A 25,729-nucleotide genomic window follows, 5' to 3' on the forward strand; every position below is an offset into this window, starting at 1 on the left:
TCAGCTCTGATCTGACGTAATGTCTGACGTAATGAAATCACACCCGGGTGAACTGGGTAACCGTAGCAACCATGCTCATTTTTTGGTACGAACAGACAGACAGACACGTAAACTAACAAAGCCAGTCGTAGGAGTGGTTTACACCACTTAAAAACAGAAGTGAAAATTCCGCTGGCTTATGCTGTCTATGGGAACACAGTTTTTAGAATCGTAATATCTTGGATTCTAATTTATGGATCAAAACAAGCTCATTTCTATAATCGATATGATCCCCGGTTACAAAATGTATATTTTGCGTGAATTAAATAACATTCACGGGACTTGTTTTCACTTCCTGATTCTCAGTTTCTAGACAAAACGCCTTGTATTTTGCATTGAAATTAACCGGCAGTCCTGGAGTACACAATTCAGCCACCAGATGGTGGTGTTGGCGGGGAATGAGTTAACCCATTTAACACGTTTAACTAAAATCTTTGCTTCTGGGGGGTCCCTGGAACAACATATTTTCAGATGGGGGTCGGCGGCCAATTACATATAGTTTTGGGTTCCTTGACATGAAAACTTTTGAGCACCACTGACATAGAAACAGGTTTTTCTGAAAACTGTCATGTTTTTGAAGACATTTGTAGAATCTGGTGTCTAAATGAGTTAATTATGTTAAGATTTCTCACCGGTGAATCCATCACTTGTAGTTTCGCTCCATTTCATACTATAGCCCTATTCATTCTCTAACTCCTCCTTCCCCTGGTCATCCAGACCAATTCTCATTATCAGTAGTTGGCATTTGGCGTGTGTAATTAAGTGTGATACATGGTGTCACTTTGACAAGCCCTAATGTAATTTCTGCAGATGGGGGCGTTTGAGCCCCAGGTTTTAAATCACTTGCTGTACAGTATGTGAATTAAAGACCAGAGGTTTAAGAGAGAGGAGGAAGCTCTGTGTCAGATTATGTTATGCTCTTCCTGAGAAGTCTCTCCGCTAAAACACACTCTCTCTCTCTCTCTCTCTCTCTCTCTCTCACGGTCTTAATAGTCAGAAAATATTAAAAAATAAATCTGAGAATAATTTCCTTGAATCCTTACCAAGAAATGTCTTCACCAGTGTGTTTGTAAAGGTATCTAGTAACATATCTCACAAAGGCTGTTAAGTAGCATGTGAGGGGTCGAACTAGGGGGTTTTCATGATTCTGAATCCATTGCAAGCATTTGTTTTGCACGAAAAACACTCCTTGGGATCTAAACAGCCATAGATACTTTTATCGGTCGTGATGACGGCTATGGCTGTTTTTATGGCTGGGGGGGGGGGGGGGGGGGTAGGTTTACACTCTATATTAACATACGACGAATTCGACCGTTCCTCACCCAGGAGTCAGCCCAGTCTTCTCAAAACTTCACTATTGCAACTCCCTCCTTACTGGCCTACCGGCATGTGTACTTAAGCCTCTCCAACTGATCCAAAATGCCGCAGCTCGCTTGGTCTTCAACCAGCCAAAATTCTCACACATCAACCCTTTCTCCGCTCCTTCCACTGGCTCCCGGTCGCTGCCCGCACAGAATACAAAACTGATGCTGGCATTCAAAGCAACCAAAGGTATGGCTCCCCCATATCTTGCGAGTATGATGGAACCCTACAAACCCTCCCACGCACTCAGATCAGCCAACGCAGGGAAGCTGGAAGTACCTTCACTAAAAACGCCGGGACAACGCTCCACACGTCCCAAACTCTTCTCCCTTCTGGCTCCAAAACTATGGAATGCACTTCCCATTACAATCAGAACTGCAGCCTCACTCCCAATCTTCCGCCGTAGTCTGAAAATCGATTTGTCGATAATTGATTAATATTGAATTATGCTAATCGATTTTCATTTTTGACACATTTACACATCCCTACCCCTTAGATAAGCACTTTATGTAGACTTAGATAGCATTTTATACAGACTTATAGCATGTTACGTAGAGATGCTCCGATCAGGTTTTTTGGGGGCGATCACCGATCACCGATCACTGGAAACAGTATCTGCCGATACCGATATTGCCGATACCGATCACAGCGTCGTGAAATCATGAAACTGCGAGTTTTATGGTGTCCTTTTCTGACACAGTAAACCAGGGATACTCAAATAGCTGAACATGTGGGCCACATTATGAAAATGGCAAGGGGCCAGGGGCCGGTTGATAAAATGACAACATTAATGTTACTTTTTTTATTTACCTTATTTCCACATGATGTATGAAAAGACAAGTGCAATGTGCATTCTTTTATGGCTTGCCCATTTTCTCTCTTTTGAATAATTCTGTGCAATTAGCACATTCAACAACACAGACTGTTTCCATAAAACAAATTAACATAGGCTACTTCTCTATAAGCAGAATCATGAATAGGCCTATTTAATTCATGCAAAAGGAGAAGAGAGAGAGCAATGTGTTTGTGGCTCAAACTTTGTCTAATATTGTTTTAGAGCAGTGGTTCCCAAACATTTTCATGCCAAGAGCAAAGGACCCCCAATATTTTTTCAATCTACAAAAATAATCCCAAAATCGCTTATAAACAGATTTGGCAACACTGGCCAGAAACGACCAGTGTTGCTTCTTTTTGGCTTATTTTGTAATAGACCTAGGTTGCTTGTTTCTGCCATAGAGTTATACTGGCAACACTTCTGGCTTCTAGCTGGATATGAACGTGCTGCTCTATGGCTGCTCGTCGTTGCATCTCTGTGTGTCAGTCCCATAGATATATATAAACTCTAGATAGCTCACCCGCGCTGTTGGCCAATGGAGAGCGACGTCGTTACGTGGCGGCCATCTTACCTCGGGCCACATAACATTGTGTCTATGGGGCATGTACTCTTAAATGACCATAACTTTCAACCGATTTTCAAACGGTTTGGTTTGTTATAAACGTCAGAGACGTCCGCATACTTAAATGCTTTTATACGACTTTCATATATTTAAAAAAAATAATAAGCAGATAAGCGTCCTGAATCATACCCACGTTGACAACGTTTGTAATAAACCAACCCGTTTGTAAATCCGTCAAGATTTGAGGGAGTTATGACTGTTTCTGTTTGAGCTGCCATTGAACATACTGTACTGTAGCCCCGAAGTAAGATGGCTGCCGGGTGAACGACGTCAGAAACTCTGCCTTGAGCCATCTAGAGTTTATATATATCTATGGTCAGTCCCACCTCCGTGACTGGGGGAGGGACTGTGGATAGAACTTTGTTACAGTTAAATCCATATAAAAGTACCACTCAACTGAAAAGTATGGCGACTGTGACCGCAAGTTAGAAACCTGTGTGGTTATAACGAGGCACAGCTGTTTACAATGCGATGCAAAATTAACAGCGGGGGCTTTGCTTTGCACAGGTTTCTCAAGCGCCTTTTTGGACTGGAACGTACGGACACGAGCAAAACTTGTTGTACTCCACTGCAGTAAACATCCTAACAAGGGCTCTGGGAAGGGAGTGCATTGCAAGGGGGGCTTTGATTACGTTAAACAGAGGCACGTTTGTCAACACTGCGTTTGTCACCCAGCTATTTCATGGTGGTGGTGGTGCCTCTCTCTAGAGCAGGGGTTCTCAACCCGTGGGTCGCGACCCCTCGGGGGGGGGTCGCCAAATTATTTTGGGGGGTCCCCAAAATATTTTTTTTTAAATATTTTCACGATTTTAAAAAAATAGCAGACCTACAAGTTCATAGCGCGCCACTCGGTGGCGCGCTATGAGCTTGTAGATCTGCTATTTTTCAATAGCTAAATTATAACAATGCTTAAAACATCAAAAGGGGTTCCCGCCCAAAATGGTTTAAGGTTATTGTAGCAGTCAATTTATATTGGGGGTCGGGAGGGGGCGGGGCCCTGCTCTAGAGAGAAAAAAAAACACCACTAAACTACGTTTTCAAGACGTTTTGGCCGTTATCTCTGGAACGGGAGGCCCAATCTGCTCAGTTTAAAGTTTGTTGGATACGTGACAATCAGAACATTAAGCAGGGCGTATCGGTTGATGTATTTTGAGAACGCCGGTCCGATCCGATAGGCATTATCGGCCGATCATGATCGGAAGCCGATCGATCGGAGCATCTCTAATGTTACGTAGACAGCACTAGAATTGCATTTTATGTAGTCATAGCACTTTATAGTATAGTTTATATGTATAGTTTCATTATATAGATATATAGATATTCCACGGTTACGTTCTTAGCTTACGCATGTTTCATGATAACCGCTTTTTATGTATGTGATGTGATGTATTGCCGTGCTTTTTGTTCTTGCTTAATATAAGTCTGCTAAAGTGTGTGTGTGCGTGTGTGCGTGTGTGCGTGCGTGCGTGCGCGCGTCGGTCGTGCGTGTGTCTTCTATCTCTCCAATGTGACATGTCTGTGCATTTGCCTCCAAGTAAATCTTTGCATGTGGAGGAAGTGGATTGAGTTTTGTCTCTTATTAAATCACGGAGGAGGTTGTCTGGCACCGTTATTGCCCTTGACGGGCTGATGTCGATCGACTGAATCAGCTTCATAATGGCTTTACTAAAGCTCCAATGCTTCAGGGACAGAGCAAAATAGACAAGAGTAGTGAGAGAAACAGACTGCTATGTAGAGAGGGAGACTGATAAAGGAGGGCCTGATGAGAGACTGGGAGAGTTGGAGTGAGGGAGAGACAACGTGATGATAGAGTGAGACTGACAAAGGCAAAGTGATGGGAAAGTGATAGAGATGGAGGGGTAGAGAGCAGTATTAATTTTTTCAGAATATATTTTTTTGTCTTCGTCTTTTGAATAACATACCATTTAGTCTGAGTCCTATTTAGTCTTCTGAAAAACCTTAATCGACTTAGTCTTAGTCAACAAAATTTACACTGGTAGAGATGCAGACAAAGTGATGATGGGAGAGGTAGAGATGAATCGAGAAGAGATACCTTGCTTGACTCCAGCATCGGTCAGGAAATAAAAAATACATTAATGCAACCAATACGTTTGAATCAAGTGAAATAAGTCAAATGAAAATCATATAAATAAGAGTACAGATGATTTTTTTTTTTTAAGTTACTAAGATGCTGTTTTTACGGCATGGCTCTGCCCATATTTCGCCGCAGGTTGAAAACCCACCTCTTCAGGAAACACTACCCTTCCTCTCTGCCTGACCTACTTGTTGTTAACTAGTTGTACGAACGTTTGTTTTCTATTGTTGTATTGTTTATTGGATCTTGTTTAGTCGATACACTTAATTGTTTTAGCTCATGCTCATTTGATTTAGCTATTTTGTCTCATCCGGTTAAGGAAATAGGTAGCTGATATATTGCACTTTTACCTTAGCGCTAGGTATACTCTTGGTTGCTTGTTTTTGCAGAAAATGCACTAAAGACTTCTGGTGATTAGTAGTTTTTGTTCCCTACCTATGTTGAATACACTTATTGTAAGTCGCTTTGGATAAAAGCGTCTGCTAAATGACTGTAATGTAATGTAATGTAATGGCTCTACAGGAGTCTAGTTGTCCTTAAAAGGCTCTGCCTGTCTGTCTAATCTAATCTAATCTTGAAAACCACTTGACCAATCGGTACAAAATATCTTGTGCGTGCAGCCAGTAGGCCACAAAAGTATAATTACTACATGGCCTATTTCAACTACATGGCCTATTTCAACTACATGGCCTATTTCAACTACATGGCCTATTTCAACTACATGGCCTATTTCAACTACATGGCCTATTTCAACTACATGGCCTATTTCAACTACATGGCCTATTTCAACTACATGGCCTATTTCAACTACATGGCCTATTTCGTACCCAAATAGTTTATAAACAAGCTGACCGAGATGCTTCTTTACTTATCCTGCCGACTGCCTGTCACCTAGGGTTGGCTTATAGAATCGTCTAATCGCAATTATTTTAGATAATTGTAATCATTTGAGATAATCGCAATTGTTTTTGGTCATAATCGTGTCCATGTTGGAAAATTGTCATTTATTTAAAAAAGCAGAAATAGCAGATCTTCAAGTTTACAACATTGTAGATCAGCTACTTCTGCTATATTTTTACGCAATTTTTAAAAATATATATTTATTGGATTTATTGGTATATTTCAGTTATTTGTCATTTCTTCCCTGTGCATTATTGCGAAGCTAAAAGGCAAAACAGAAATGTAAGTTATTTTAAATGTACCAATTCCAATGATCGTTAATCGCAATTATTTGTGCGACAATTAATGGTCAACGTAAAAGTGTAATGGTGACAGGCTCAGCCCTACTGTCAGCTCCCCAGACAGGCGCAGCTGCTGGCTTTGACCCACTCTAGTCTGAGCAGCCGCGCTCTTTCTGGACCACAATTTGATTATTTACGAGGGTGTCACTCTTACACATTTTATTGCGCTTTGTGAATGTCCGCACTACGGACATGTGCTCACAGCTGCTGCAAATTCAGCGTGAGATAGATGGGGGGTGTTGAGAGAGAGATTAAGTGATCGGAGAAGTGAGACAGAGGTGGGGTTTAAAGAAAGGAAAAAGTGAAGCACATCCTCTTAGCAGTCTTATTCCTTGACTTCTTAGCCTTTTGTTTGTTCACAAATGTTTCTTGTCGGTTTTTCAAGACCGGGACGATGTAGGTCAAAGACGGAGAGAGAAATGTATAATTGGACATGGTGGCAGACAGACAGACAGACAGACAGGCAGACAGGCAGACAGGCAGACAGGCAGACAGACAGGCAGACAGACTGACAGACTGACTGACTGACTGACTGACTGACTGACAGACTGACAGACTGACAGACTGACAGACAGACAGACAGACAGACAGAGAGACAGAGACAGACAGACAGAGAGACAGAGACAGACAGACAGACAGACAGACAGAGAGACAGACAGACAGAGAGAGAGACAGAGAGAGACAGACAGACAGACAGAGAGAGACAGACAGACAGACAGAGAGACAGAGACAGACAGACAGACACAGAGAGAGAGACAGTATAGGTTATAGAGTTGACTTGCTCTGTATGCACCATTGGTCTCTCAGGTTAATGTGAGCAGTATCGACCTCAGAGCCACGCTCTGACATTAGTGCTTTACTGCCTGGTCTTTAAAGAGGAAGGATGCCTTCCTCTTCTACCTCATGCTATTCCATTTAAATAAGACCTTTGTGTCCCTGAATGAAAGGATGAGCTTCTACAAACCCATACTTGCCGGTGGGATTAAATCTATTTAGCTCTGCTTGCTCATTTCAAAGAAAATTGGGCTGCGATTTACGATCGTCATTAGAGCCATGCATATTTTATTATTAAATTCCTTCCAGGGAGATTTTCAGGAGGGAAAAAAAACAAGTTTACAAATTGATAACCTGTTATTTGATTATGGTTAATTAAACCAGTCCCTGCCATTGTTATGTGGATCATTATCAGGGGTTCTCAACCTTTTTGTCCGGGGACCCCCGAAAATGCTTTGGCAACGTCTCGGGACCCCCGCCCCGCCCCCTCCTGACCCCCAATATAAATTGACTGCTACAATAAACTTAATAATAGAGACAATACACCATAAATAAATACTGAAACCATAATCATTAGGGAAGGTGTATGCATGTACTATGTGTACTATATGTAAACTCTTTTTCTTTCTTTTTTTTTTTTTAATAATTTGGGGACCCCCCAAAATAATTTGGCGACCCCTCAAGGGGTCGCGACCCACGGGTACTACTCTTCTGAGACTACTTTAAATTGCACACATTGAAACGCTTCTAAACATCCTAATCTATGCTTCATTGAAACTAGACCAGATTTAACAAGACATAGAGTCTAGTAACAGCGTGGCCTCCCTGAACAATCCTTAGCTATGTGTTCAGTTACTGAAGCCACACAAATCACAGTGTGGTGTTCAGTGGTGAAGCTGCACTATGCAGGCTGGCCGCTTGCGTGGTGACGGTACTGTACTGCAGGGGTTCTCAACCCGTGGGTCGCGACCCCTCGGGGGGTCGCCAAATTATTTTGGGGGGTCCCAAAATTATTTTCAAAAAAAAAAAAAAAAAAAGATTTATTTTTAAATTTTATTTTCACTTTTTTTCAAAAATAGCAGACCTACAAGCTCGTAGCGCGCCACTCGGTGGCGCGCTATGAGCTTGTAGATCTGCTATTTTTCAATAGCTAAATTATAACAATGCTTAAAACACAAAGGGGTTCCCGCCCAAAATGGTTTAAGGTTATTGTAGCAGTCAATTTATATTGGGGGTCGGGAGGGGGCGGGGCGGGGGTCCCGAGACACTGCCAAAGCATTTCCGGGGGTCCCCGGCCAAAAACGTTGAGAACCCCTGGTATATGCCACTGGTTTTCAAAGTGGCGAATAAATATATTAATGCTGTCACGATACTAAATACGTACCGGTAATTAATCGAAATTAACGCTCGATACAGTGTATAGATATTTCAAGCCGCATTGCGATTCTAGCACGGGGAAGCCAGAGGCGCTGTTGTTTATCTTTGCATTCCACGCAGGCGTGCTTCCAACGGGGGAAAATGCAGCCACAGACGAGCTGACGGAGAGAGAAACCGCTCCGTTGTGGAGTCCAGTCTGCTTTACATTTAATTTCCCCATCGGTCTGTTAAAAAAGATTACAGCCAACAATCCAAAACAAATAATTTGACCACGCGGGTCGTGCTCAAGCAATAATGAGCTCAGTCGGGGTGACTGTGACATGCAAGCCCTTTCAGTGGTGGAGAACATTGGATTTAGACATTTAATCAGCATTCTAGAACCACGTTACAAAGTGCCAAGCAGATTGCATTTGTGTGTTGCCTGTGTTTCTTGTATGAGAAATGAAGGCAAGAGTTACTAAAGGGCTGAGCCATGTAGAATTGATTGCCTTAACTAGAACAGCGTGGTGCTCCTCAGAGCGCAGGTCTCCGCCAGGCCGGGTTGTCTACCCAGGGCCTGCAAACTTTGGAAGGCAATCATAGCCACTTGGAATGGTAAAAATGTTAACTCGTCTTCTTAAAGAATAATCTGAAAATGTCAATGACAGTTGTTAGGTGTTAGTAAGGTCAATAGCCTAATAGTCAATAGCCTAATAATTAAAATGAAATAATCGAATTGTGACATTAAAATCGGAAGTCGAATCGAATCATGGATTGTGCGTATCGTGAGATTCTTGATACCGTGTGTGTGTGTGTGTGTGTGTGTGTGTGTGTGTGTGTGTGTGTGTGTGTGTGTGTGTGTGTGTGTGTGTGTGTGTGTGTGTGTGTGTGTGTGTGTGTGTGTGTGTGTGTGTGTGTGTGTGTGTGTGTGTGTGTGTGTGTGTGTGTGTGTGTGTGTGTGTGTGTGTGTGTGTTCACATTCCAAGATAGGGCTAGTGGTTAGTGGCTCTCTAACTCAATCTATATGGTAATGATGGTTGATGATGATTATTATTAGCAAGATAATGGTCACACATCTGGAAGCTGTGTCCTTGCTAAAACTCTATTGTGTGCTATTAACCCATTGAGACCTGGAACGCATCCATGTCACGTTAGCGTTTAACCACATTAACCATTAACCCATTTTGGGGCGGGAACCCGTTTTGGTGTTTTAAACATTGTTATAATTTAGCTATTGAAAAATAGCAGATCTACAAGCTCATAGCGCGCCACCGAGTGGCGCGCTATGAGCTTGTAGGTCTGCTATTTTTGAAAAATCGTTAAAATGTGCCTCAAATCTTTCCGAAAATTGTCATGATTTAGAAAACTTGTATTTTTAAATTTCGACGTCAGGCCTGAATGGGTTAACCTCAAGTGGCCTTCAGGCAGGGATTAAAGTTTTTTGTCCTGGCGACGAATTTCCGTTGTGACGATTCCATTATGGGCTATATGAGATCAGTGCAGATCCACACAAATATTAAGGGGGTGGGGGGTGTAGCGGTGGGGGGTGTAGCGGTGGCCGCGGTGTGAATGACACACGAAGTGATCTCCAAACTCCAAACAAAGCATCTATGATCCCCATTCCCCCAGACAAATAATTTACATCGGTTTGATGGTCAGTTTGGTTACAGTTTTATAACCAGTTTTGATGAGTAAACGAATGTGGCGTTCTTGTACAGCCTCCTGAGCTACTCTGAGTGGTTAATGTACGTATGGGACCGGCTCATCATGTATCCATATGGATCCAATCTTTGTGATTAGCGGTAGCATAGCACTGTGGTTTCACCTGCAGGTTTCAATACAACACGTCCTTGCGGTGAACGAATGGATGATCTCGGCTGGATGTTTTGCACAAGTTACATTTGATGTTGTTTTAATGTTAAACGCTGTGTATGTGGCTCTCTCAGCTTCTTTCATCTCATCTGTGACCCAGTTTTATTCATCTATATTTTGGCTTTAAATGAACTATATAATCTGTTGTATATATATTTAAAATATATACAAAATAGCCAAATAGCCATTGAGGTGCCCAGATGTCCCTAATGTATCCAATTTTAGCTGCTAAACCAATGGGTGTTAATTGTCTCTTGTAATTGACTTTTGTTCTCAGTTGCGACCTTTCCTCTTACCATAATATGCAAGGTGCATAATGGTTCAACTGACTACTGAAGGCTACATGTGTAGAAATGCTAATATGCTAACCAGGAGGTTGCGATGATATTTTATTGAGCTCCTAACATCGTCCCTCACCCACATATCACCTCAATCTGAGCCTCTAAAGCCTCTGTGTGCACAGAGGTTTGGGATTTCGATTATGTTTGTAGTGTTGCCTAGCGACGGGAAGCTAAATTCAGCTAACACACGGTAAATATAATAGCATTAATTCTGGATTAAAGACATCAAGGGTTTAAGATTTAAACCCGAGAAATCCCGGGTTTGGCATAGATTGTGTTAACACACTGCTGCTATGCACCATGTGGCTGTAAAGTCAAGCCCTACAGTAATTGTTTTAAGATATTAGTATTTGAATTGGGGGGAGTTTCCCCGGCTGGACGTAGCGCTGGGAAGGAACACGTTATTCCAACCAATTCCTTTGCCCTCCATCAGGCGTCCCGGCTTGCCAGGGGGAGGCAATATAGAGACCAGGATTACTGCATTTTTGTGTTTTTTGTGAGGGTACCTACCTAAGGGACACTGGGAGAACATGCAACTTCCACACAAAGGCCCTTTTGCCAACCCCACCTAGCGTATGGGCGCTGATGACGCAGAGGAGAGAACACGCCCACAGCGTCCCCAGGCGTTATTAAATGTGTAAATGTGATTTGAGGTCCCCATCACGTCTAGCTATGAGGCGACCGCTACCGACTGATAGCGAGAGATTTTCATCTCTCTCTCTCTCTCTCTCTCTCTGGCCTGCTGTCTGGACAGGTCACGGTCACGGTCTCCACCTAGGAAGGAGCGGGGAGCAGCGGCCTCAGACAGGAGGCATGAAGACAGAGACAGGGAGCGTCATCGTCTAGTCAGCAGCACAGAGCAGCACAGAAGACGATCCAGGTAATCTAAGAACTCACCACCGCGCTAAACTTTGTTCACTCCTCCCAGTGGGGGCTCCTCGCTGGCAGGTGAGCCAGTAGCATACAACAGCAGTGGCAACAAAGAAATGTGCGTGGAAGATTCATTGTAATAATGACTAAATTGGGAGAAAGAAAAAACTAAATTAAATTCACTTCCAGGCAGGCAGGAAATGTACCCACCATCTTAACATTATATTATCGTGAGGTTAAGATAAGTCGGCTCTACATTACAGTTCTAGAATTAGTCAATTATAGTTGGATGTTAATTTCATAGCTAACGTTTTCCCAGCTAACTTGATGTTGACTCGGGTCAAGTTGTTAAACTGGTCCCCTTGCTCAAACACATTGAGTCAACTATGATTTAGCAAATTCTACAGTAGATGTGTCAAACGTAATTTCTGACAACGTGGTTGAGTTCAATACTAATGCAGTTGTTGTGGTGTTCTCTGATTAAATGATAGCGATGTATTGTTAATGCGTTATCTTTATGTAGAGTTGAGTGGGTTATGATAGCCACAATAAAGAATCAGACAATATTACAACACAACAGCTGCATATCAGTATGCTATATGTATACATGTCACGCAGCTGCACAGTGTAGTACTGCACATCATCACTAATATGTAAACATTTTACCACCCGAGCAGATACAGTATTGCTCAGAGGACAGGCACATTGTGAGTGTATTAGAATAAAAATCTGCACACCAGTATTGCTGCTCCCAAATGCAATTTTACTTTGTGAGGGACCAGGTCTGAGGAAGAGCCTGGTGACTCTAAACTTTCCGAAGTTGCATTTGGGAGCACTGGTTTGCGGATTTTTCTTCTTCTACACTGCATGTCTTTTAGCCGTTTCTCAGCTTCTCTCTCAACATTGTGAGTGTAAACCTGACTGAATTATGAGAGGCGTGTTCATTTGGCAATCGACTGAATCAAATGAAGGTATAAACGCAGCCTAGATGGGATTTTGTTTAGACAGATGCTAGTCTTCCAACTGCTATCGTAGTTAATTTGTAGTATGTAATTATTTTCTTGTCACTCTGGATAAGAGTGTCTGCTAAATGCCCAAATTGTAATTGTGTATAGGGGTAGGCAACTAGGTTTGTCTGCGGGCCAATATCTCTAGGACTTTATTTGGGGGGACTACTGCACAGTCCTGGATTTTCTTCCACTTTTCTGAGGCATAAAAGATGAACGCAGTCTTTCCTTGTTCACTGTTAATTTTAGAAGTGATCACCTCTGATCATTATATAAAAGGTTTCTCCTAGTTGGTGGTGATTGGCACTGACTGTCCATTCAATGTAAATGTGTGTGTTTTCTCTCAGGTCTCCACACAAGAGGCAGACCTCCGTGTTGTCCTCAGGGCTGCAGCTGCAGCCTGCGGGCTCCCCACTCCTCTCCCCCTCCTCCTCGCCTGCCAGAGCCCTGTCTGCTAGTCCCGCCTCTAGTCTGGGCTCCAGGTAACCAGCACTGTTTATTTTTATTTTTAGTCTTAGTCTTTTGAATACATTTTAATTTAGTTTTAGTAATATGTTAGTGATCTGAAATGTTTTAGTGAGTCATTTGAGCTTGTGTGTGCTGTGAGTGAGACATGAGAACAAAGCTGTCTCGAACTCCATGGCCATCGCCTTGGATTAGTGTAGCTTGATGATCTGTTAATGTACTCCTGCTGAAGTGGCATTGAGAAAGTTACACAACTCTGGCACTGCCAGAGTGGTGTAGACTAGGAGAGTGGCGTCATTGCGGGGGCAGAAAACGGTGCACGAGTGCTGTTCATGCAGTGTGACAAGCTGGAGTTTTAAATACATTGTTTTCAACGACGCCGGCGCTAATATCAGCAATTTTAGGCATGTGTGCAACTTGCCAACTGTTTTAAAGTATTGTACAGTAACAACTAAAGTCTCTCTAATGTTTATGTTGTACTATTACTAAAAAAATGATTTAAAATAAAGGGATTTAAGATCATTAAAGCTGGGCTGTCTTCACTAGTTTGCTTGGTCCCGGGCAAACGTCTAATCTCTCTTTTGGGTCTCGAGCGAAACGTTTGAGGCTGGAAGCAGAAACACGGCTCCCAGAACGGCCCAATTTGTTGTGAACATCTGAGATGCATTCAACAAGGCATTGTGAACATTTTTGAGCGTTTTTAGGAAAATGCACTTGTTTTAGTTGGAAGCACACGTGGGCTCGATAAGAACCTGGCTCGATAAGCCTTTTTTTCAAAAATAGCAGACCTACAAGCTCGTAGCGCGCCACTCGGTGGCGCGCTATGAGCTTGTAGATCTGCTATTTTTCAATAGCTAAAGCATAACATAATGCTAACACCAAAAGGGGTTCCCGCCCAAAATAGATTAAGGCAACCGGCCGGTTCCACGCGCTGCACAAGGTGCCCTTTTTTAACTTGAGCACCTGCCCCTCTAAATGTCTGTGCACGCCACTGATAAGCCTGATTGATAAGGTGCTCGTTATCAATAAAATTGAACAAGCTCCATCCCTACTGATACCCCCCCCCCCAGCGAAGTGATGCATGAATCCATGCCACGATATTATATTATACCATGACCTATTCAGTCATGCACACAAACGTATAGATTTATCACACTCATGCATAATATATAACACCTTCAGATATATTGAGCAATGAAATACCACAAAATGCCAAAGCTTATGTGTTTGTATTATAAATTATGTATGTAATTACCGTATGTATTATTGTGAATGCCAGTGGTGGAAAAAGTACTCAAATGTTTTACTTAAGTAAAAGTATCAATACTGCAATATAGACATACTTACAAGTACAAAAGTATTGGTATCAAAATGTGCTTAAAGTACCAAAAGTAAAAGTACTCATTACACATAATGTCTCATTTCAAATCCTTTGAAAATATAAGTACAGTACTTAACACTTACGCTAGCATTTATTGACAAATTATGTTATAATTCACGCCAGCATTTTTCCCAGTTCAGCTCTTATTTTGAAAAGCCACATTTCCAGACTTCCGGTGTTGATCTTATACTAGGAAGTTGGACGATGGGTGGTCAGGTCCTGTGTATCAAACGGAGCTAACCGAGTGCAGTGGAATGCTTCACAGCGTCTGTTCCCGGTCGTGGAATAAACCTTGTTTTGACCAAAAATGCCATCTTAGGGACAAGGAATAGGAGATACAGGCGATTGAAAGAAACAGATAGAATGGGTGTTAATGGTGCCCACCACACACCTGCTTCTGGGCCAGCCAGCCCCGGCCCAGTCAAAAAGAAAAACTGTTAAATTTTACGGTAATTCAAATTTTACCTATTTTATAATGGACAATTTACTTTTCGGGCAAGTGCGCATGACCTTTGGGGCTGGGCAAGTACAACATGACCTGTACTTGCCCGACCGCCTCTGAGACCTTATCGTGTCCTTAGTGTCAACTAAGAACACACTTATGTGTGTTGTCCCTGCCTCTCTTGTCTGCTCTCTCATCCTTGCTTCTCTTTTCTTCTCATAATAATAATGTACACTCATAGCTGACCATGACTAATTTCATTTTATTTTTCTCTCGTCTGTGTCTTGCCATTCTTCAGGGGTGGATCTCAGGAGAAGGACAAACCTGTGTCTTCGACCATAGTGTCCTCTGTGCAGACCAAAATCACTCAGGTATTACTCATTTATATATCTGCATTCAGCATACCCTCTACCTATTATCTTAGCTACAGCTTCCCAAATAAAATAAAAACGTTGCTGAACTGTGTTTGACCCATTGAATAGAACAAGCTGTTACTACTGTACTGTATATAAATTACATATTTGGACTTGTCCATTTGATTAAGTCTAGCTGTGGCCTAGAACTGTCTTTCAGGTCAAAGTGTTAACTATGTTTTGTTAAAGACTGTAAAAAAGTTGAAAGTACAATAGTAGCATCTTAAATAATGCTACTGTTTATATATATATCATATTTGGTCACAGTGTACACCGTTGTATTGTCTAGCACAGAGGTCTTGGTCTTGTACTGGTCAGTGTTTTACATGAACGCTCCTGAGACTTCCCTACCTCTTGGTCTAGTGCCAGTAGAATGCAAATATGGATATTATATCCTATTTAAAATCAGCATGGATTGTACCCCAGTGGGGCTAGCGTAGCGTTATGTACAGTATAGTCTGATCTACATGCTGTAGACCAGCTAATCTCTGGTCTAAGGTCACCTTTTCCACCTCCAGCCAGTAGAATATTTGTGGGCAGCTTAAGTGGTGCATGTATTATTACTCATCCTCATTTTGTCACTGCGTGCATGTGTGTGTGGGTGTGTGTGTGTGTGTCCAAGCACACAAGCACGAGTCTATGTGGTCGTCACGTGCATGTTTAGGCTTTGGGTAGCTTTTGTATGAACGTGTCCATGCATCGTTATTCTGCTGTTAGCCGTGCTGGTCTACATGTGACAGCCAAGTGGTGATGGTTGAATAAAAATTGCTTTCATCTCAGAGAGAGCTAGAGACATGACTGTTAGTAGACAAATGAGAGAGCCAGACCAACAGAAACTAAGGTGATTCATTTTAGACGATGGAAAGGGCAGAGAGTAATTTAAAACTCACAATTTAACAATAGTCCAACTCTGTACGCCTGGAACATGAATGCAAATGTACTTTTATGAAACCTTTGCAGCCTTACTTTCATATTTAAACCACTGTTTTGAATAACGGTCCACTTGGATGAGAATGCGAAACCTTTGGCCCACGTCCAATCTCACCACACTTCAGAGAGAAGTCTGGTCATCTTAGTTGCTTTAATTATTTAAGCGACGGAGCACAAGAGCCAAATTCTTTCACCCTTTCTCTCAACCTTTGATAGTTCACAGTGAAATTATGAGGCGGGCAGCCAGCATCGCCTGCCATGTTTTCAACCTCCCCGTCAGAATCAGACTCATCTGATTCAACCCAGCACAGGTTTACAGGTGTAAAACATTGCGTCAAATTCATTTTTTTATGGAATCTCCATCGTTTTTGATTGTTTCCAGAAAGACAAAGAAAAGAAAGATTGAGGGGTGCAAGACAAAGGGGGGAAAAAAAGGAATCAAAAATAGAAAATACACAAGGTATCTACATACAGTACATATTTACACATAGAGTAACTCTCTCTAGGGTATCCATCCAAACATGTACATAACATTATGTACATGAGGTTTAGAAATAAGGTGTAAAACATTTCTAGCATATCATCGCTGGCAGGTACTGTAGAAACTATCACTTTTCAGGAAAATTTAAATAAATAATTAAATAAATAAATAACTGTATTCCAGTGCATCCAACTTGCAGCATATACTTTCCTTCAAAGTTTTGGACATCACAGGTTTTACTTAACCAATTTACACTCCTACTAACTTTTGTTCCATTTCTAGACCCTTTGAAGGTGCCTAGAGACTATCATCTCCAATATGAAGGCTTACATAACCAGCTTCATTAAATTAGCTGTATTTGAGTTTTCTGTTTGTTTTAGTGTCAGAACCTTTCCTCTTCTGATAAGGTAACCCAGATTTGAAATGTGTGGCGATGAAACGGCAAGTCTAATATAACGTTGAACCCGTGGGAAGTTGCACGTCTGTCTCACACACCTGCAACGATGATGGACGAGCATTTCAAAGCTACGTATGCACAACAGACGCCTACCCGAGACAGACAAGTTGACCTAACCAATTTAGGAGTACCAATCTCTTCTCTCCGCCTTTCATGTCAGCAGTCTAGCTCTAGCACAGTGAACCCCATCAAAAAAGACTGACATTATCTGTGATGAGAACCAGATGAGGTGTGAGACAAGTCAACTAGCTACGGCTCAGGGCGACAGACAGAAATACTTGGTGGAACTGAGGCCAGTCCTGAAGCAAGGCTGCGTTGAAAGGCAGTTAGTGTGGACACTGCAGCTAGTCCAAGGAAATGAATGAATTAATGAGTACGCCGTAAGCTGTTTAGATGCTCATCTGTTGCTGACATATAGAGCCTTGTTAGAAGAATGGAGCTTCTGAAATGGTTGGTGAAACTGGGCAGATGAGACATGTAGCGTACGCTGGAGTAGCCAGTTGGTAGGTGGATACTTTAGACAAGTGGTAGGCAACAGGCAGCATGTATAACTCTATAAGCTCTAGTCCTAATTGAAACAATGCCTTCAACATCATGTGATCGCTTATACTATGTTGCAATGATACAATTCTTCCACGAAGCCTTGCAGACTCTGTTGTCTACTACGGGCCGCTGTGGCACGCAGTTATATTAGCGTGTCTGTGTCTGAGTGTGTGCTTGTAAAAAGAGTAAAGGGTGGCGCTAGAGGGAAGGTCTCTGGGTCAATGTAATTGTAGTGTGGAAAATAGTTAACACTTATTTTGCCCAAAACGTCCCCAGACTTCTTTATAATTACACCCGTAGAACTTGGCCCAGGACATGTGGAGACGTCTTTAGGTCCTTTTTAATTGTACAGTATAAAACCGGATTGCTAAAATCGTGTTTGTTTAGAGACAGATATCTTGTGTTGTGTTTATACTGTAGCTATATATCTTGTGTTGTGTTTATAGCAGAATCCTCACTCAAACGTGCACTTGCAGTTTGGGCAACTCAAAAGCAAACTCCACATGCCCAAACATTTTATTTACCTGCCATAGTGTTACCCTTACCCCTGTGTCGGATCGGTGGTTAGACTGGCATATTCGCAGATCCCGATATGACCAAATAAGAGCATATCGGGCAGTGTTCCGATACTGATATCGTTATCGGGACATCTCTACTTCTAAAGAGAGATCAGACTTATTAGCGCGAGGTTGTAATGGAACATTATACCTCCCGGTTTTGGGGGGAAATGGAAGGCGGGGCTTTTCAGAGTAAAATCGGACTCATCTGCTGGGTACTCTAGCGCCTTTATTTTAGAAGAATTACGGGGCATAAAAAGTGTTAATAGTTAATGCTAGTTTTTTATTCAGACATGTAGTGTTAAACAACTTGAAGGATGTTACCAAATCAGATTGTCTGTTGTTGTACTGTACTTGCTCACCCCATTATATCTCTTGTTCACTCAATAATGTAATCGGCCATGGAAACCTAACTGTCGTTTGAAATTCAATAAAAATGTGAATATGCCTCATAGGCACAATCCATTTTCTGCTGTAGAAACACTCCATTGAGTCTCGCTAATAATGTTGCTGCCATACTGTTGTCGCTATTTGCTCTTCTCAGACGGGAATCATCTTCCCTGACACATTACCATTATTCTGCCCCGACTCCCTCACACTCCATGTGTGGCTTCATACCGGCCACCTCATGATCAATAATTCACCCAATTTTCATTCCACCCACCCCTTGCAGTGCAAGTTCCAAATGGACCCTCTTTATTACCCATCTATCTGTGAATTACTCCAGTCTGCTTTCTCTTCACCCTCTGCTCAATTGTACCTCTACTCTACGGTTTCTATCCAATACCCTTGTGTTTCTCTCTCTGTAATAATAATAATATAGCGCTTGTCTATGCTCTGCTTACTCAATGCTCTCTACCATGGTCCATTCATTGGGAGCCTGTAGTGAACCTATAGTTCATACTACTAATACTGCAACTATCAATTATTTATTATTCAATGAATCGAATAATCAAGAGGTATATCGTTGCTGTCGGGAGGAAACCACATAACTCCAGTTTTGAGGTTTTTGATTTTTTTTTGCATAAATAAAATAAACCCTTTACGTCTGTGTTTTGGTTAAAAAAATATTGAACCAATGGAAAGTATTAAAAAGCGCTTCGGACAAAGCCTCTTAACTCCATTGGACCCTCAAGCTAAAACAGCTAACTCCACCACCTCTCCCCCTCTCATGCAAGTAATTGACAATATACAGTATAATGTCACAACACCAACTTTGATGAGGTATTGCTTTGTTTTCAAAGTATAAGGTTTTCTTCATTTCCTGAAAAGAATATATATATATATTTTTCATTTTCAGAAAAACAGTTGGGTGGTTTCTTCCCGACAGCAGAGATATACTCTATACACTTAGTATATCACTATAATATATATTAGTATATATTATAGTGATTTAAGGTGGTTGCAGACTGGACGCGTTTTTCGGAAAACCGATGGAGAAACGCAGCTAAAAATGCGCTCTGTGTGCACTGTGCAGGGACCTTTATTCTTTCCCCAGCATGATTATTTCATTAAAATTGCTTACTTTAACTGTTGTATCCTTATTTCATACTCCTGAGAGAGCTGGTCAAGTCAGCATGAGGAGAATAAAGGTCAAGGGAAAGATAGGTCATCTTTCCCTTGACCTTTATTCTCCTCATCTCCACCTGTCACTCACTCTCGATGCTTAATTTATGTTCCATCGTATGATGGTGTGTTCAACAACATGTCGCATCGTCACATGTTAGCTTGTAGTTGTTTTTGTCGACAAGCAACACCGTTGTGTGATGGGGTACAAATTGAGCTTTACTTTCTCTGATGTCTTTCGTGTCTTGCAGATAGACGTCTTCGGGCTTCCTTAGTTCCTTTTAGAAATCTCTTGGGATTTCCTTCGTTTGTTCTATTTTTTCCCCCATCTTTCATGCAGCTGCTTTTCATGTCTACCTCTCCCATTTTATTTTGTTCATCTGAAAACAGTTGAAGAAAACAGAGCAGCCATGTGCATGTCAGGTGGCAATGCTTGATTATACTTAATGTACCTGGTGGCACACCAAAAATAGCCAATCTACAAACTCACAACTATCGGCTATTTTTGGTGTGAGTTAGTGGTGCGCAACTAATTATAAAATATTGCATAACACCGTCCGTGTCATTATTCATAATGTTCATATTTTCTATAAATCAAGGAGTACTGTAATCTCATAACTTCACCAGAAGCAGTGGAGTGCGTTTTCATTGAGTGTAACATGAAGTTGAAAGGGAGGTGGGTTGTGTCTGATCAAATTATTATAAAATATCTAAATATTGAATAAAGCAACTTAGAAACGTTGTCTTTGGGTGGTGCACACAAAAGTAGATGTGGTTATTATTATTATTATTATTATTATTTGTATGACTTTATTTCCAAGCCAGGTCCAGGTCTTTGCTGTATTTTCATTGCCATTATCTTTATCATTAGTTGGTCTAAGGGCATAACTAAGATGAGAGAAACAAAGCACAACACAGCTGATTTTACACAATGCTAATGTACAGCAGTGGTGGGGAGGTGGTGAATGTACAGCAGTGGTGGGGAGGTGGGCAATGTACAGCAGTGGTGGGGAGGTGGACATAGAGGTGGTGAATGTACAGCAGTGGTGGGGAGGTGGGCACAGAGGTGGTGAATGTACAGCAGTGGTGAGGAGGTGGGCACAGAGGTGGTGAATGTACAGCAGTGGTGGGGAGGTGGGCAATGTGGTGAATGTACAGCAGTGGTGGGGAGGTGGGCACAGAGGTGGTGAATGTACAGCAGTGGTGGGGAGGTGGATACAGTGGTGAATGTACAGCAGTGGTGGGGAGGTGGGCACAGTGGTGAATGTACAGCAGTGGTGGGGAGGTGGGCACAGAGGTGGTGAATGTACAGCAGTGGTGGGGAGGTGGGCACAGAGGTGGTGAATGTACAGCAGTGGTGGGGAGGTGGATACAGTGGTGAATGTACAGCAGTGGTGGGGAGGTGGGCACAGTGGTGAATGTACAGCAGTGGTGGGGAGGTGGGCACAGAGGTGGTGAATGTACAGCAGTGGTGGGGAGGTGGGCACAGAGGTGGTGAATGTACAGCAGTGGTGGGGAGGTGGGCAATGTGGTGAATGTACAGCAGTGGTGGGGAGGTGGGCACAGAGGTGGTGAATGTACAGCAGTGGTGGGGAGGTGGATACAGTGGTGAATGTACAGCAGTGGTGGGGAGGTGGGCACAGTGGTGAATGTACAGCAGTGGTGGGGAGGTGGGCACAGTGGTGAATGTACAGCAGTGGTGGGGAGGTGGGCACAGAGGTGGTGAATGTACAGCAGTGGTGGGGAGGTGGGCACAGTGGTGAATGTACAGCAGTGGTGGGGAGGTGGATACAGAGGTGGTGACTCCGGCGTCGGTTTCCAGCACTAGTTGGATCCGACCCGACCAGACAGTGGCCTTGTGGTTAGAGTCTCCGCCCTGAAACTGGGAGGTCGGGGGTTCGATCCCCGGCCGGGTCATACCAAAGACTGTAAAAATGGAACCCAATGCCTCCCTGCTTGGCACTCAGCATCAATGGGTTGGATTGGGGGTCAAATCAACTAATGATTCCCGAGTGCGGCGCACCGCTCCAAGAGATGGGTCAAATGTGGAGAACAAATTTCACTGCGGCAACGTGTGTGACTAATCGTACGACTTTGACCCTCTATGCCCAGAAAAGCATAGGTCTCTTTCAGGCTACTCCCAGTCTGACCTGACCTGAATCTGACAGAAATAGTTAAAATCCTGAGGGATCCCAACCCTAATCATAATGCATCTCCAACTGGGGGTCCTTGAGATGACAAAATTGAGAATCACAGAAAAATGATCTCTGCAGCTCAAGGCTGCAGAGAGAGTGGCTTAGTTAATTGGACATCAAAGGGCCCACCACAGCTGCGGGACATTGCGTAATGGCAGCGCCCGTGAAATACAAACATCTATGCTTCTGCATTATCTGAAGGAAGCCAAACAACAAGTTTTACTCCTGTCCTGTACACAAGATGTATCAAAGTACAACCTTGATACACATGGCCAAACTGGACCGAACTTATCACAGACCTGACGTGCTGAATAAGGTGCTTAAACATATAAATAGACTAACCACAATCCCTCCCCTCACGTGCCTGCTTCTGTTCATCTGATCATGTCCCTCATTGTCTCGTTCTCTCTCTCTAAACAGGATCTGATGGCTAAAGTGCGGGCCATGCTCGCCACCTCCAAGACCTTCCAGCCCCCCACATCCTGAAGAGAACGTGGCCGTCTATCACCCAACCAGGCGGAGGGGGGTCCCTGGCTTCTCTGTCCCCTCTTCTCTGCCTCACCATGGTGACAAAGTCAAGCTCCCCTTGTCCTTCAGCCAATCAGCATGTGGCATTCTCCCCCTCCTGGAGCTGTAGTTGGCCTGGATGTTTTCTGAGCTTTCATCTCCACCGTTTGTCTTAGCGTTGTGTCATCTTCCTTTGATCCATTCGCATGTGAGTCACATTTGTTACGGATGTACCTCCAGCATTGTAAGCGTGGATTGAGGGAGCTCTTGAACTACTGTATAGTATCTGACTTTGTACCTGACAGAAATCCAGTCACCAGGGTTGAATGTGATGCAGTGTGATAATATATCACTATTGTCTTTTTTTTTGGCACAGGAATTTCAAAGCATGGAATTGATCCACAGAGGTGTCTCGCATCGTGTCTGAAAAGAAAGATTTAAATTTCCTCCAAATTGTTGACGGAGGGAGACATTATTCGCTGCGTAGCTGCCGTAGCATAATTGTGCCGACGCCAGAGGGGTTGTATTCCATCCTTCTGTGAAGGATTGCGTTGTTTTGTTCATTTTATTTCTCTCTCCTCCCCAATCCATCCCTTTGTTATTCACCCTCTTCATTCTCTCTCTCTCTCTCCCATCTGTCTCTTTCCTCTCCACCTGGCCAGCTCACTTTAAAATCCATTTTCGGCGTCTCTCAGCTCCAACGTGTGGCCTTCTATTTTTTTGTGTCAAGGTTCCTACAGAATTCAAAGCAGAGCTGCTTTCTAATGCAAAATGTCAATAAATTTTGAAATAGAATTTCCCAGGAGCCTTCACTTTATTTTCCTGCTTGAAAGTGTGTCAATGATCCACGCAACAACAGTTGAATATCATTTGTGTCATGACCACTTTCCTGTTCTCCTGCTCTAAATATTGTCATTGAGAATTATGTGTATTGTCAGTGAGTAATGCATTTCATCAACTGCACTGATTACTGTATGTGACTGAAGGTTTTAATCATGACGTACAAGGTCAATATATAATAATATCCCGATAGAAATTATGTTTGCAAGGCCAGTACTGTAAATGGCACATCTCATATGCAACAGTGAACAGATAAAACATGTTAACATTCACAATTCAATTACACTGGTTGTTGTGTCGAGGCCAACAACGGATAAGTTGGAACAGCCAAATTCAACCAGTATCATTATACTTGCAGCGTGGGTTGCACCTGTGGCACTCGTAATGGATATTTTGTTTTTGGAGAAAAGCCTGTTAACATTAATGTGAGAGAGACACCCAACACTCCATGTCCTTTTAGGATATTTAGTCAGTGCTTTATACCATTATGAATGCTGCTAGCCTGGATCCAGCCCAAAGACCCCGCCCACTCTCTGAGTGGACTTTGTCTCTTGGTCTGGTGTTGCACTGTGAACCTATCATTTCTTCGGTACAGAAATGTATTATCCAATGGTGGTGGGGGTGGGTCTAACAAACAACCAATCAGTCCCGTTTTCAGCATCATCACGCAGTGCAACACACAGAGGAAGGAGGGAAAAACAACACCAATGGCTACTGGTTGAGGGAAATTCTAATCCCCTCCCCCTTGAAATCGCTCAGACAGGAGACAATGTCAGACTGAAGCTTCAAGAAAGCTACAGTCTGATAATCAGGCTAGAATGCTGCGGCTGTTACAGTCCCGTGGCATTTGTACACTGCTGAAGGGCCTGTATGTAAAAAGAAAAAACTTGAATGAAGATCATTTATTATCTGGCACGGGCGTCCGTTTGTTTGATGCCCGTGCCAAATAATGAAATGTATATATTTTTAAGTGAGTGCTCGTGGTCTTTTCGTTTATAGATGTGTACTACACGCATACTGTAATGCTCAAGCCTAATTCATCTTCATTGCGTGCCGGTGTATTGCTAACCTGACTCCGCCAGATTGCGGCAGTATTGAGTTCACCAGTTCCCTCCTCCTGCCTGCATCTGGTCTCTCAAGCAGAAACGATGAACCGGAAGCATCGGGACAAAAATCTGATATCTCCAGTGGCGTGCACAGACATTTAGAGGGGCAGGTGCTCAAGTTAAAAAAGGGCACCTTGTGCAGCGCGTGGAACCGGCCGGTTGCCTTAACCCATTTTGGGCGGGAACCCCTTTTGGTGTTAGCATTATGTTATGCTTTAGCTATTGAAAAATAGCAGATCTACAAGCTCATAGCGCGCCAATATTTCATATATTTCAATATGTCATCGGTCTCCCACCTCTAGCGGCCGCATACGGACGCATATCGCTCCGATCAGCATTTGATCGGAGTACATTGTCTCTGCCCGAGAGGGACCAGATGGGAGCAGGAGGAGGAACTCACTGCTGCCACCATCTGGTGGAGTCAGGTTAGTGTATTGCGGTGTAGAGCTGTAATTCTCATGGCATGGCACCATCGTACAACAGTGTAAATGAAGCATTTCTAACATGCTCATGCACAGACCTTAGAGCAGGATCGTGCAAATCAGGGCATATTGCTGCAAGCTACTGAAATAATTAGTAAGATATGTCAGGAATTGAATGGAGGTCATGAAGGCCAATCCCAATATGCCCAGTTTGGTAGTATGCCCTTCAAGTGATGTGCTCTGAGGTCACAGTGGCCTTAACGCCCAACCCACTCTGCCCCAATGCTCCAGCTCATTTAACAGTTTTCTCCCCAAGAGAAATAATACACCACTGTGTTTTTGTCTATGAACTATTATTCTTGGGTATCGTCTATTGTTGTTCAGGGGGGCCTGGCTCCCATACTGTAGCACCCATTGAAGCTCTTGTGGAGGAGCCCTGTAGACTAGAGAGTGAACGGTGTAAAGAGTTCTGTATCCAAGTAGGAAACGAGGATTTGGCCTGCAGGGCAAAGCTGTGTCTCCATTCTGCCCGTATGTAACACTCCCTTTCTCATCTAACATCTCCTGTTTCACTTTGCTTATGCAGGAGAACTTCTGCATGGCTAAGAAAAGTTCTAAGGAAGTAACATTGTAAGCCGACAGTATTAATTTTTTTTCCTTTTTTTTCCTTTATTTACCCAGGGTAGTAGCTGAGCACAAGTGTTCATTTTCAGCAACACCCTGCACATAGAAACACACGACAGACACACATTAAAACCTGGGAGCTGACCAGTACAGCCTCAGTCTTATACTGTTGGCCACTAAGCAGCTCCACTGGAGCAGTTGGGGGTTCTGTGCCTTGCTCAAGGGCACTTCAGCTGTGTTGGGTGAGTGATGACCAATCACTTCACAACCTATATTTTCCCTGCCCGTCCGGGGGAATCGAACCGGCAACCTTTCGGCAACAAGGGCGCTCCTCTAACCCTTAGGCCACCGCTGCCCCATATGGTGGTCTCTTTCTTCTTTTTGCA

General features: G+C 43.0%; 1 protein-coding gene across 3 annotated transcripts in view; it reads left to right on the forward strand.

Annotated features, from left to right (window-relative positions):
- Positions 1 to 23,140, forward strand: part of sfswap (splicing factor SWAP) — a 130,519-nt gene extending 107,379 nt beyond the window's left edge. For all 3 annotated transcript variants that reach the window (XM_079525068.1, XM_079525069.1, XM_079525070.1), the window contains 4 exons: positions 11,292 to 11,417; positions 12,762 to 12,896; positions 15,001 to 15,073; positions 22,265 to 23,140. In XM_079525068.1, coding sequence (XP_079381194.1) covers positions 11,292 to 11,417; positions 12,762 to 12,896; positions 15,001 to 15,073; positions 22,265 to 22,330 — 400 coding nt within the window. In that variant the 3' untranslated portion in view covers positions 22,331 to 23,140. The remainder of the gene's footprint in view (positions 1 to 11,291; positions 11,418 to 12,761; positions 12,897 to 15,000; positions 15,074 to 22,264) is intronic.
- The last annotated feature ends 2,589 nt before the right edge of the window (positions 23,141 to 25,729 follow it).

Source organism: Electrona antarctica (assembly GCF_951216825.1).
Source record: "Electrona antarctica genome assembly, chromosome: 16".
Lineage (NCBI taxonomy): Eukaryota > Metazoa > Chordata > Actinopteri > Myctophiformes > Myctophidae > Electrona > Electrona antarctica.